The sequence below is a fragment of the Colossoma macropomum genome, unplaced genomic scaffold (genome assembly GCF_904425465.1).
Source record: "Colossoma macropomum unplaced genomic scaffold, Colossoma_macropomum, whole genome shotgun sequence".
Lineage (NCBI taxonomy): Eukaryota > Metazoa > Chordata > Actinopteri > Characiformes > Serrasalmidae > Colossoma > Colossoma macropomum.
In genome coordinates, this window is record NW_023494786.1 from 4,832,669 (window position 1) to 4,845,881 (window position 13,213).

Here is a 13,213-nt window from a genome sequence, read left to right on the forward strand (position 1 = left end):
GTAAAAGATGAGAAGTAAGTTATGATGATTGTGAGCAAACTGGCCTGGTGCACCAATACCACAGGGTCAAAGACCACCAAAAATAAGAGTGAGTGCTGAACCAGGATTTTAAACTGAACTAGATACATTTATCAAACTTTAACAACATTTAAATTGTTACAAATATTTATTTCACTTTTCCAAGAAATGGACCATTTCAAGCCAAGATAAACCAAAAATCATACAACTCTATTTCCAAAAAAGTTGAGACGCTCTGCAAGATGTAAATAAAAACAAAATGCAATGATGTGCAAATCATTTAAACCCTATATTTAAATGGAAAAAGTACAAAGACAACATATCAAATGTTGAAGTGAGAAATTTTATTGTTTCTGGAAAAATGTATTTTACCATTTTGAATTTGATGCCAACAGGGGAAACAAAAGGCTGGTAAAGTTGTGTAATGCTAAAAAACACCTAGTGGTTAATTGATAACAGGTCAGTAACATCATTGGGTATAAAAAAAGCATCCCAGAGAGGCTGAGTCTTTCAGAAGTTAAGATGAGGAGGAGTTTACCACTCAAATAGTCAAATAGTGCAACAATTCAAGAATAACTTTTCTCAACGAAAAATAGCAAAAAACTTTTGCTTTTCATCATTTAAGGTACATAATATCAATTAAAAGATTCAGAGAATCTGGACAAATCTCTGCATGAAAGGGACAAGACCAAAAACCAGTATTTGCTGGCCATGATCTTTGGGCCCTCAGGTGGCACTGTATTAAAAACAGACATGATTCTGTAGAGGAAATCACTGCATGGGCTCAGGAACACTTCTGAAAACAGTATGAAAACAGTTTGTCGCTGCATCCACAAATGCAAGTTAAAGCTCTTAAGCGCAAAGAAGAAACTGCATATAAGGTTGTATTTCCAGTGTGAACTGGAAATCATGTATTTGATTCAAGTGAAACACAGTATTAGTTTCTGAGCTAGTTGAATGTTTGATCGGTAGTGGAGGAAGAAGGTGAAACATGATATTTCTGTTTATTTTGATGTTACATGACAATAGTGATAACATTTTTACACACTCCAGTGCACTGTAACACAATCAGTGTGTAGAATAAGTTTTCAGAGATTAAGCAAAAAAAAGTTTTTTTTTTCCCTAAATAAAATGGTATGGTGTGACGAATTATGCTTAATATGACCTGGGACACGAATGAACAAGGTGAAAAAAATTGCTTTCAAGTTCACTTTAATGATACAAAAGAATAGCCATATAGCATATAATAGAAGAGAATGGAAAAGAAATTAATAGTATAGAATATAGTGAAAAAGCAGAACAGAACTTACATAACATACAGGAAAGACGAATAAGAACAGGCTAAGCATATGAAGTCTAGTTATAAAGAATGACATGGCAGTGTTTCAAAAGAGATTAGCTGTAGCTGTTAAGACTGGCTTTCCTTACAAGGTCAGAATGACTGTCAATATTTCTGCCTTTTTTCATTCCATCTTTTCTCTCTCTTTCTCTCTCCTCAGTAGACGTACTTGCCTATTGTTAACTCCATGCCCCAAACTAATGGACTTAACAAATGATGGATGGGTAAACTTCATGACAGTGTTTTGGTAAGGGTAGATGGATGTGTGTGTGTGTGTGTGTGTGTGTGTGTGTGTGTGTGTGTGGGTGAGAGAGAGAGAGAAAGAGAGACTTACCCTCAACCCAGTCTTTCAGTTGGATCTCACAGCAGACCAGAGGAGCTCCTACCCTCCCCGTGCTGTAGTCCCAAACTGCAACACATATACACATAATCAGAGCATTCTGATTACCATTCAAATTGCATCTTTGGAGTTGATGTCGTTTTGCTCAACAAACTTGATCTAAACCAGGGTTTTTCAATGCCAAGCCCAGAGGGCTGGCATCTAGCGCTAGCTCAGTAATTAAAAGCTAACATTAACCAGGCGTGTTTGAGCAGGGAAATCAGACGCTATCACATGCTTTAAGCACTGCTATAATTATGTGTATGGCGGTTACAGGTTTATGGTTATATGATTATACAGAGTCTTCCTAGTTGTCTTTTCCAATAACGTAGATTTTTTTGGGCACCCTGATGAGCCCTGTATAGTTTGTAGAAATGTGCACACTGACTAATTTTGATATTCTAGTACCTCTAAGAGTTAATGGGCCTCATTTAGGAAACCTTCATAAATCCACAAGCAAACTATGAGCAAAATGGACCCCCTCAAAAACTTTCTGCTGGATTTACACATGCTGTCGTGAACACCAGAACAGTAAAGCAGGGTTGGGATAGCTACTGAAAAATTTGTAGTTAGCTACTTTGTAGCTACTTTCCCAAAATTTGCAACTAGCTACAATGTAGCTACTTTTCCAGAAAAAGTAGTGGCTACTTTTTAGCTACTTTTTGAAAAGTAGTGCACTACTTTTTAGCCACTTTCAAAGCTCGATTGTCAGAATGTTTGTGTATCTCTACCTGACACACCAAACAAGCCCAACTGACAGTGTGAACAAGACACTGTATTTAGTCATGTGCCAGAAAGAAACATACAATTGAAAAGCTGCAAATACACAAAAAGATCACCAAAAAGTAAGTTTAAGTGTCACCAACAATCAAACTTACACAACCAAAGGTGTGATATCCAATAATAATGTAGATTAAGTGAAGGCAAAAAGTCAATCATTCCAGATTTTTCCTAACAAAAATCAACAAAAATAACCGGATACAAACCAAACAATTTTGTGCAAAGCATTGTCAACTGTTGAAATATAGCTGCTCCAATTTAAACATTCAGCAAGAAATGTACAGACATGATATTCAGAGTCCTTTGTTAAACTTCAGCAACACTTCAGCCTCAAAATTTTTATCAGTGACCCTGGCTCTGCGGAGTACTATTAGTAATAGTCTATTACGAAAATGTTTTTTCCACTTTAGCTAAGGCAGGGGTCAGCAACATGCGGCTCTTTAACTGCCCTGTTACGGCTCCACAGCAGAACTAGATTTTTAGATAAAATAATCATCCTTTGCAGTAAAATAAAGCTCTGCCGAACACAGTTTTAACAATAAATGGTCTTAAATGCTGGAGTTAACGTATAACTGCTAATGTAGGTTTGCACATTAAACATATGTTATAAAAAGAGCCGTAACTAGGATCAGAATTTTTGTGAGGTCAGTTTTGCAGAAATGTTACTTACATCTAATTGTGATTAAAATAACTATGAGTATTAAAGCAACAATAAGTTTCTCCTTTTGTTTTTTTATTCAATCACTGCTCTTTTTCACCCGTCTATAACTGTTATGCACCTTTTTCTTTCATTTGTTCCTTCTTCATCCCTCTGTTCTTCCATAAACTGCTATTAATGTTCTATAAACTTATTTGACTTCAATTGCCCTGTTTAAGTTTAATTAATCATTTAACTATTTATTTATATGTTTATTTTCAGCTTAAAAAATACATTAAACCTACATTAAATCTGGTGATTGCTCCAAATTGATTTTGTTACATTTACATCTCTCTCTCTATCCTTGCTTGTCTCTTTTGCATCTCTGTACTCACCAATCATTGTAAAAGCACACATTAAACATATGTTATAAAAAGGCTGTCTGTACCAAGGCCCAGCTAAAGGGAAAGTTGGCTACTCATATAGTTAATGAGACAAAATATAGTCTAATGTACCCGCTGATTTCTTAATGTTTGCTACATGATACTATACCGTCAATATGCTGGTTAACAGTGAACTTTCTCATGTTGATTGTAGTATGTTATGAGTAGGTAACACAATATAACTTTAATTTCACATTTAATCTCTAATATAGCCTACTATGGAGCCTGTAGCCTAAACTGAGCAGCTACTGGAGCTAGACTAAAGCATGCTGATTTGGCTAGCCACGTTAAGAGCAGTCCAAGCAAAAAAAATGAAATATAGGGTTTTCATTTTATAATCTTAATATGTTAATTGTGCTCATAAACTCTCAGCTAGCTACATTTTTGCCATAGCGATGTTATGTGTTAGCTTAGTGTGCTGCATACCTGAACATCTCAAGAAGTCAAAGTTACTCTGTTTCTCTGGGCTGTGTAGCGTCTCGTACAGAGAGAACCTCTCACTGCTCACTGTGTAGTTTCATTGCTTTTTGAATCTCATAAAACCCTGAGATATTTCTGAGGAGCTTGGAATCCTAACGCTAGTTACGAACGTCACAGGCGCTAATTACTGAAGTAATTGTGGACAGCAACAATTAAGCAGTGACTGGAGGGTTGAGAGGTAGATTTTGATTGGCCATAATTCAGTGACAGCGCTCCCAGAGAACAAATAAAAGTTCATATAAAAAAGGAGGCATAATATTCTGTTCCCAGATTTAAGACGAACATCAATATTTTAGTGTCAAACACCAAGTCGTGAAGTCAGCTTCTTGTTCAAATTCTCCCGTTCCACTGTTGTTTATTAAGTAGCGATGATGTGAAGATGATGGACAACTCCGCTGACACTGTGTTCTCTTTATAAAAAGTTTATTACAAAATAAAACAGTATCATATCAAGCACTATAAAGTACCTGAGAGAGGATCTGTGCTAATTCTAAATGTCCCCTCCAGAACAGAATGACCAACAGCTTATATATATGGTTCTTGTTGTTGAAACAGGAGACAGAACATATGGTTCTTTTTAAAATGATCTCATCTATTTGGAACTAAGAGAAGAAGGGAGAAAGTGAGAGGCCTACTCCCAATGGGGCTTTGGACCAAGGGGCCCCCCAATTCACATTCCTAGCCTCTGCACAAACAGAGCACACAGGATACTACCACCTCAACTTAGTGAAAGAGTGTTTTTACCTTCTTCTATCAAAAGGTTCCTTTTTAAATATACTTCACCACCATAAATGGCACAGCAGTAATGTACATTCTGGCACCTTATGCACCATTTAAGGTGAAACAGGACAATTTGAACAAGAAGCTGGTAAATGAGAATCTGACTTCATAGTGTGTGACCGTTTGCTCGAACTGTCCGTGGCTCAGTCAGGATTGCACAAATCGCCACTGGCCCAGTTAACGACCGCGTTCTGTGGTTCAGATTTTGCGTGGATTACCTGAAGCTTGTAGCGAAACTGTAGCGAAAATTATCACTATAGCTACACGAAAATTTGTAGGCGCTACAGCTATTAGCTACATTTCCGAAAATTGTAGCCGCTACAGCTATTAGCTACAAAAATTTGTAGTTAACTACAAAAAGTAGCACGCTACTTAGCTACTCCCCCATCCCTGCCGTAGAGATACATGATTTATAACATGTTAATTGCAATTACATATAAAAATTGGGTAGAGTTGCCAATGGATTTGTACTTGAAATTTCAATGTGAAATATATGTAACTGTGGGGCCTGTTAACACTTGTCCATGGCAGTGTGTCAGGTGCACCACCTGACAACAAAAAATCATAATTGTTAACATATTTTGTAGCAGTATGGGTAATATACTTTAATCACAAATCACGAGCAAAACTACTGCACTTTACAGCCCTGATAAAATGTTCACTGTTGGCTTGTATTTTTTTCTCCCTGACTTTCCATGGTGCACCACAATAAACACCCAAAAGAGAGTTTATTATTCAAATACTGGAACCTGGAATGGTCACCAGGTACTTGAGTACCTGTGCATATCACTGATAGTTTGTTAATGTTCTGTTCCATTTTATCGTTTGGACTCAGATTAGTCAATAAATTATCAAAATAATAAGTAGATTATTTAGTTACAGTACAGATTAATATAAAGTGACAGCTTTAACAAAAAATGATGACAATGACAAACACTCACGCTGACTGATGGTTCCAGCTCCACAGGTTTCAGTCAGGCCATAGCCCTGGCCCACAGGGCAGCATAAGCAGATATTCATAAAACGTTGTGTTGCCGCTGACAGAGGTGCACCACCTGACAACAAAACCCGTGTTCGCCCACCCAGCAACGCTCGCACCTTCTGGAAAACCAGCCTGCACAGAGAGGAACAGAAAGGGGGACAGAGAGAGTGAAAGACAGAGATGGAGGGAAGGGAGAATGGAGGATATGAAGGTCACATGATATTTGAGAGACTGCATAAGTATTGTGGCTATGTTTAAAAGTAACAAAATAAACATTCTGTACATTTTTGAACGTTCAAAACGTTTGTGTGGAATTCTGTGTTTGACATACTTGTCACAAAGTGGAGTGCTACTGCCTTTAGCCAGCTGCTCCATCTTATAGTTGTAGGCCAGTATAAAAAGAGTTTTCTGCACTACACCCATCTCCTCCACTTTCAGCATCACATTCTTATAGACACGATCCATGATCTCCTACAAAGAGAGAGAAAGTTAGACTGAGAGAGAAAGAGAAACAGGGCTGTCATTTTGAGGCAGCTGAGCCTCTTTGCTCCAGACATAACCAATGACATCACCTGAGTCATTATATTACATACACACACACACACACTCACAAACCAGCTGCAGCAGCTCTGTTCTCTGTGTTTGGGAGTTTCATAGCTTGAGAGGATCTAGATCTGGACAGTTTAAAAAGTCATCAGGAAATATTACAGACGTCAGAATAACTCTATGAATGGCAAGAGAAGAGAGATATTGTGAAGACAGCATAAGATAGAATATAACAAATGAGAAAGAGAACAGAAATAAAACTGGTTAGATAGATATATAGATAGATAGATAGATAGATAGATAGATAGATAAATGCAGGTGTGAATTCTGTGACCTACAAACAAGAGTCAGTAATCAAAAAATGATGAACAGTTACTTTCATGATACAAAAATGTCTTCTGTGTGAACTGTGTCTGATAACCGTAAAAATAACCATACAGTATGTGAGATGATGAATGAAATCATGTTCTTACTGAAACTGTTGAACTACATAAAAAAATCTGTGTTCAATTGAGATGTTTTTGCATTGCGAGTTTTGTCACAAAGTAACTTTATAGAAATCCTATTGAGCAAGCAAAGAAAGAAGAAACAAGACTCAAAAGGGAGGCCTATGCTCCTTTGGTTGACGTTGGATAGCAAAACACTGAAACAACAGAAGAAATACGTGTTATGTAAATAATGGACAAAAAAATGACTAATGAATGTACAAATGAATTGAGCCTAGTCATTAGACAAGTAACTGAAAAAATGACTAAAGGTAAAAGCCTACCTGAGGACTATTTAAAAAGAATGTAAATGAGAATTAAATCCATGATTGCTGTGAGGACACGTTAACATGAACAGGTACGGAACTCAGTGAGGCAGATAAACCATGTCTAGGATTGAACAATTTTAGCTTGTGCAGAGATCAACCATCACCAGCTCGAAAACAGACCCCAGTAGGAGTTCTAGCAGAAGTGATGGATTTACTCCTCATTAATTTGTGCCTAATTTGTGCTCCACTACTACCACTACACCTCTTCCCCAAGGGCTTTCCAAATGTTTCTGTAATTGTTGTTTAACATTTAGGAGCAATGTCTTCACTACTGTTTGAGTGTGTGCTTGTTCTGTCTGTTTAGCATTAAATAGCAAATCCAACAAATTTTTTTAATGTTTTGCAAAATTCCATCAGTGAGATGTAAATAATGTTCTTCAGAGTAGTTTGATGTAGAATGATTTACTGTATTTTGTGGTGGTGATAAGAACGAGGGTTTGTGATGTCTAGAACACAAATAAAGCCATTTTATTTACTATCCAAAATGACCAGTGCACATACACAGGTCTTTTGAGTATTTATACATAATGTTGATAATGATAAAACAATGTTAAATCTGAAAACATAAGCTTTCTTTCTGTCCTATGTCACCTTAAAATGTCCTGCATGTGCCTCTGAAAAACATTAATAAATAAAAAATGAATTTTAGGCCTTATTTTATTTTAGGACTTATCTTGAAACTATTGTAAAACAATGTGAACCACTGTGAACAATTCTGACTTAGTAAATGTATCTAGAACCACTAAATTACTTTACTTGCATCCCGATAATTAAAATTAAGCAGAAATTTTGAAAAACTGGTTGAATTCCCTCTAAAGCTATAAGGAGCATGGAGACTTATTGACCAAGGTTAGGGTACATTTAGTGTGAGTGTGTGTGTGTGTGTGTGTGTGTGTGTGAGTGAGTGAGTGAGTGAGGGAGTGAGAGAGAGAGGGAAAGAGAGAGTGTGTGTATGTATGTGTGTGAGTGTATGCAGTATGTCGTAAGGAAAGCCACAGTGGGCTTTCTCACGTTCTGTTTACAGCTGTGAACTGTTCCAGGCATCCGATTCCCAAAATCCCAGAGAGAGACTGAGAGAGAAAGAGACTTGAGAAAGAGAGAAAGAGACTTGAGAAAGAGAGATGGAAAGAGATGACTGTACCGGTACAGCTGCCATTAATGTGGGCTGTAGAACAGAGCTGTCTCCTTTACTTCCCTTCTTAATCTTCGTAGACTAGAAAGAAAAAAGCAAGGAAGTCTAAACACCTGGACTGAACCAAGACAAATATACTTTATTTAAAAACACGCAGCAATAACCGCTTTTACAGCATGTTTGTTTTGGTGGTACTGTAAGAGGTGCTGCAAACTGTTTACATGTCCAGCTCCATTATAGAAAAAAATCAACCAGTTATTGCTTTAAACATTTGCTCCACAAGCTCGTCGATTTGAATTGGTCACATCTCAAATTGTCTGACCAACATCAGGCCGGACAATATGTTTCGATTATTCAAATATAAATAATGTGTGTGTGTATGGAGAAAGAGAGAGAGAGTGAGAGAGACCACACAGTTATCAGTCTTATTTAAACTTCAACAGATATCTGGTCTGGTTTGCTCATTTTTATTTATTCGATCATGCCTAGATCAAAAGAGAATTCCTTCAAAAAGGAAATTATATATAAGGCTGGGAAGGGGTTGGAGAATATATCCAAAATATTGAAAATTAACCATTCTGTTGTCCAGAAGTTCATCTACAAGTGAAGAAGATTTAAATCCATTGCCAACTTGTCCAGACCAGGCGGTCCCAGCAAATGTTACCTGAGAGCAGCCATAAGCCATGAAACCCAAAATTTCATCAGAGCATCTGCAGGTAGCTCTTGCCACTGTTGATGTAAAAGTGCATGCATCTACCTTTAGAAAAAGACTGCACTAATTTGACCTACATGGGAGGTGCACTAGGAGGAAGCCTTTGCTGTCTAAAAAGAACACTGGGGCAAGACTAAAGTATACCCTGACAAGGACTAGGACTTCTGGAACATAGTGCAATGGACAGAAGAGTTTGGCCACAGTACCAGAAGCCATGTTCAGTGAAAACCAAAGGCAGCATTTGATCAGATGAACCTCATACCAACTGTGAAGCATGTAAATTTTATGGTTTGGGGCTGCTTTGCCGACTCAGGGCCTGGCCAACTTGCAATAATAGAACCAACTATGAATTCTTTTTCATACCACAGAGTGCTTAAAGAGAATATTAGACCAACTGTAAAAGCTGAACAAGTGGACCTTCCAACAGGATAAAGATGCCAAACATACAAGTAACCCCACCAAATGACTCAAAAGGAAGTAGAAATGGAGGGTTATAGAATGTCCTTGCCAAAGCCCTGATCTGAATCCCATTACAATACGGGATGGGTGTGATTTGAAACAGCCTGTACATGCAAGTGTAACATCTCACAATTTCTGCATGGAGGAATGGCAAAAATTCTCCCAGTAGATGTCAGAAACTGGTAGACAGTTATAGGAAATGCCTACATAAAGTTGCTTTTGTCAAAGGAGACAGTACCAATTACTGAAGCCGGGAGTGTACTGACTTTTTTCAACAGACAGAATGACATCTCAGTTACTTGTTTTTAAATAAATGATTGGAAAGTCAAATTTCCATTGTTATTGTTCTATTAAATAATGTTTATCTATGCATATGATTTAACTGAAGATCAAATTACTTCAAATTCTTTGTTTCAAACATTTCATAGGATGCACCTACTTTTTTCACATGATTCTCTCTCTCTTTCTATCTATCTATGCCCATTTGAACCACTAGTCAATGTCAAATGTTACCAAACCAAATGATGAACTTGTTCACCATGTACGTGTAATTGTGTTACTTTTTTTTAAAAGATTAATATAGTATGTATATATGTACTTGTGAAACCAATAACGACACAAAATTTGTCTCTATTTACCTGGTCCGCAAGTGTTTGGGGTGAGGAGTATCCAATTCTACAGCCATAAGCCACACACACCATTTCTGCACTGAGCTCCAGGACATGTGCCAAAGGTAGGTATGCAATGTATGTATCATTCACACTGCAATGACAAAAAAAATCTATTTAAAGGAACATGTTACCTTTACATCTAATGTGGTTGACAAATTGAAGCAAGACTCTCATTTGCCTGATATTTACTCATGACCACTTGCTTTCATTCTTTACTTGCAAAGATAGCATCTGATAAACCATACACTAATTGATTAACCATAAACCCTTGTGGTGTTAATAGTGAATAAATGTAACTACCACTCAGCATTATAAAATCAATCATGCTAACTGGTGGCTATTCTCGCTCATCCACTGTTAGCTATGTTAGCATGCTATGTTATCTATATAAGGCTTTTTTTGCTAGTGGCATAACGGATTTTGTTCAGTAGGTGCTGCTTGTAACACCACCACATAATGAATGACACATATATTTTTCAAAGGCTCTGACAGCCTGTGCATGCTTGTTATTAGTGAATATCATTTTTAAGGATTTGTTTATGCTCAGTAGTGCCTTTCTCTTCCCTAACAAGTAAAATTAGGCAGCTTTAGTTACAGGCTTATTTCCTCCACTCTTTCCCCTCTGCTATTAATAAGAGAATTATTGCTATTGTCTTTTTTCGCAAATGCATCATGTAGAGATTTAAATAAATAAATAAAATCTCTAAAAATCATTTTAGACTAGCTAAAGAGAGCTAATAATACATAAATATATTTTTATCAGTAAATGTGTTACCAGCATGAACACAGAGCACATAGAAAGAGGTTTACAGAATTCAAAGAACAAGTAAAACATGACTACAGCACAAGACTTTGAAGTTCAGTAATTAACTGTATCCTTTTGGCCCATACATGTCAAATCCTTGATACAAACATGCATGGCACCCTTATGGCAGCATGTACAGAGTACACTCAGTGACAAGCACATGATGAAATACAGTAGGTAGGAATAGAATTAGTCTGAGAACAATATACACCGGGTTGCCAGTTTATTTGGTACACACACCTTGTATCTACACTCTTTGGCCGTTTTATTTACCATATGTGTATTTTGAAGATTTACAATTACTGACTGTAACCCAACTGTTGCTGCACAATCTGTCACCCCCCTGCTATGGAATGTGACCACCAAAGGTCTGCCAAATAATATCTGGTCAGTGATATGGTGATACCTTGTCATTGACTGAGGTAGAGGGTGACTAATAAATTGTGCTGCAACAGATGAGTAACTGTAATTGTAAACCCTCAAAGTGCCCCTATATGGTAAATGTATCTCATAAAATGGCCAGTAATACAAAGTCCCTAGTAAACTGCCAACTAAGTGCATATATAATATTATACACAGTATAATATACAACCCCATTTCCAAAAGAGTTGGGACACTGTGCAAAAAGTAAATAAAAATTTACCCTATATTTAATTGAAAATAATACAAAGACAAATCAAATGTTGAAACTGAGAAATTTTATTGTTTTTTGAAAAATATAAACCCATTTTGAATTTGATGCCAACAACACGTTCCAAAAAAGTTGGGATGGGGACATGTTTACCACTGTGCTGCATCACCTCTTCTTTTAACAACACTCTGTAAGCATTTGGGAACTGAGGAGACCAAAAGTGAAATGTTTTCCCATTTTTGCTTAACATAAGATTTCAGCTACTCAACAGTCCAGGGTCTCCTTTGTCATATTTTTCATTTCATAATGTGCCAAATGTTCAGTGGTGACAGGTCTGGACTGCAGGCAGGCCAATTTAAATGAGCTCGAGCCCAGAGAAGGTGGCAGCATTTCTGGATCCCGTTTATGTACAGTTTCTTCTTTGGGTTTTAGAGTTTTAACTTGCATTTGTGGATGCAGCAACAAACTGTGTTCACAGACAGTGTTTTTCAGAAGTTTTTCTGAGCCCATGCAGTGATTTCCACTGCAGAATCATGTCTGTGCCGCACGAGGGCCCAAAAATCACAGCCAGCAAATACTGGTTTTTGGTATTGTCCCTTGCATACAGAGATTTCTCTAGATCCTCTGAATCTTTTAATGATATTATGTACTATAGATGATGAAAAGCAAAAGTTCTTTGCTATTTTATGTTGAGAAATGTTATTCTTGAATTGTTGCACTATTTGATCGCGCAGTCTTTCACAGAGTGGTGAACCCCCCCGCATCTTTACTTCTGAAAGACTCAGCCTCTCTGGGATGCTCTATTTATACCCAATCATGTTATTAACCTGTTGCAAATCAAGCACCAGGTGTTTTTTGTAGCATTACACAACTTTACCAGCCTTTTGTTGCCCCCCATCCCAACTTTTTTGGAACATGTTGCTGGCATCAAATTCAAAATTTTTCAAAAAACAATAAAGTTTCTCAGTTTCAACATTTGATATGTTGTCTTTGAAGCATTTTCAATGAAATATAGGGTTTAAATGATTTACACATCATTGCATTTTGTTTTTTATTTACATTTTGCACAGCGTCCCAACTTTTTTGGAAATGGGGTTGTAATATATCTGTGTGCATGTGTGTTCGCATGCATTCAGCAGTAAAAACTGGACTCTCTAAACACTGAGCCATACATGGGAATGTCAAATCTTTTCACCTCAACATCTTATTCAAGATTTACTGGAACATATAACATACTGTTACTGTGATTGTTATGTTTGCTATGTTTGTACTAAAACCCTGGCCTAAGTGTCAGAACATAAACACGGATCACAATCACAGAATACCACAATCCATTTAAGAAGCCATGTAAGTGCTTTCATTTATACCCAAGGTCAGGGATTCTCTCTGCCATTCCAGCAATGCTCGCAATGAGGTTGCTATGGGAAATCATGACACCCTTGGGAACCCCTGTAGAGCCACTGGTGTACATAATCACAGCAACGTCACCAGGACCAGGAGACCGCCTCTGTCTGGAGACTACAAGGGGTAGAACAGAGAGAAAGAAGAGAAAGTGGAGCAGAGAGATGGGTGAGGGATAGAAGCCACACTGTTTTACATTACTGG

General features: G+C 37.3%; 1 protein-coding gene across 3 annotated transcripts in view; it reads right to left on the reverse strand.

The window, feature by feature from the left end:
* The window catches only part of acsl3a (acyl-CoA synthetase long chain family member 3a), a 39,531-nt gene that overhangs the window by 5,241 nt on the left and 21,077 nt on the right, over positions 1 to 13,213 (reverse strand). For all 3 annotated transcript variants that reach the window (XM_036558392.1, XM_036558375.1, XM_036558384.1), the window contains exons 6-11: positions 12,976 to 13,126; positions 10,140 to 10,263; positions 8,340 to 8,411; positions 6,170 to 6,309; positions 5,798 to 5,970; positions 1,692 to 1,766 (exon numbers count right to left, since the gene is read on the reverse strand). In XM_036558392.1, the coding sequence (XP_036414285.1) occupies positions 1,692 to 1,766; positions 5,798 to 5,970; positions 6,170 to 6,309; positions 8,340 to 8,411; positions 10,140 to 10,263; positions 12,976 to 13,126 (735 nt within the window). The remainder of the gene's footprint in view (positions 1 to 1,691; positions 1,767 to 5,797; positions 5,971 to 6,169; positions 6,310 to 8,339; positions 8,412 to 10,139; positions 10,264 to 12,975; positions 13,127 to 13,213) is intronic.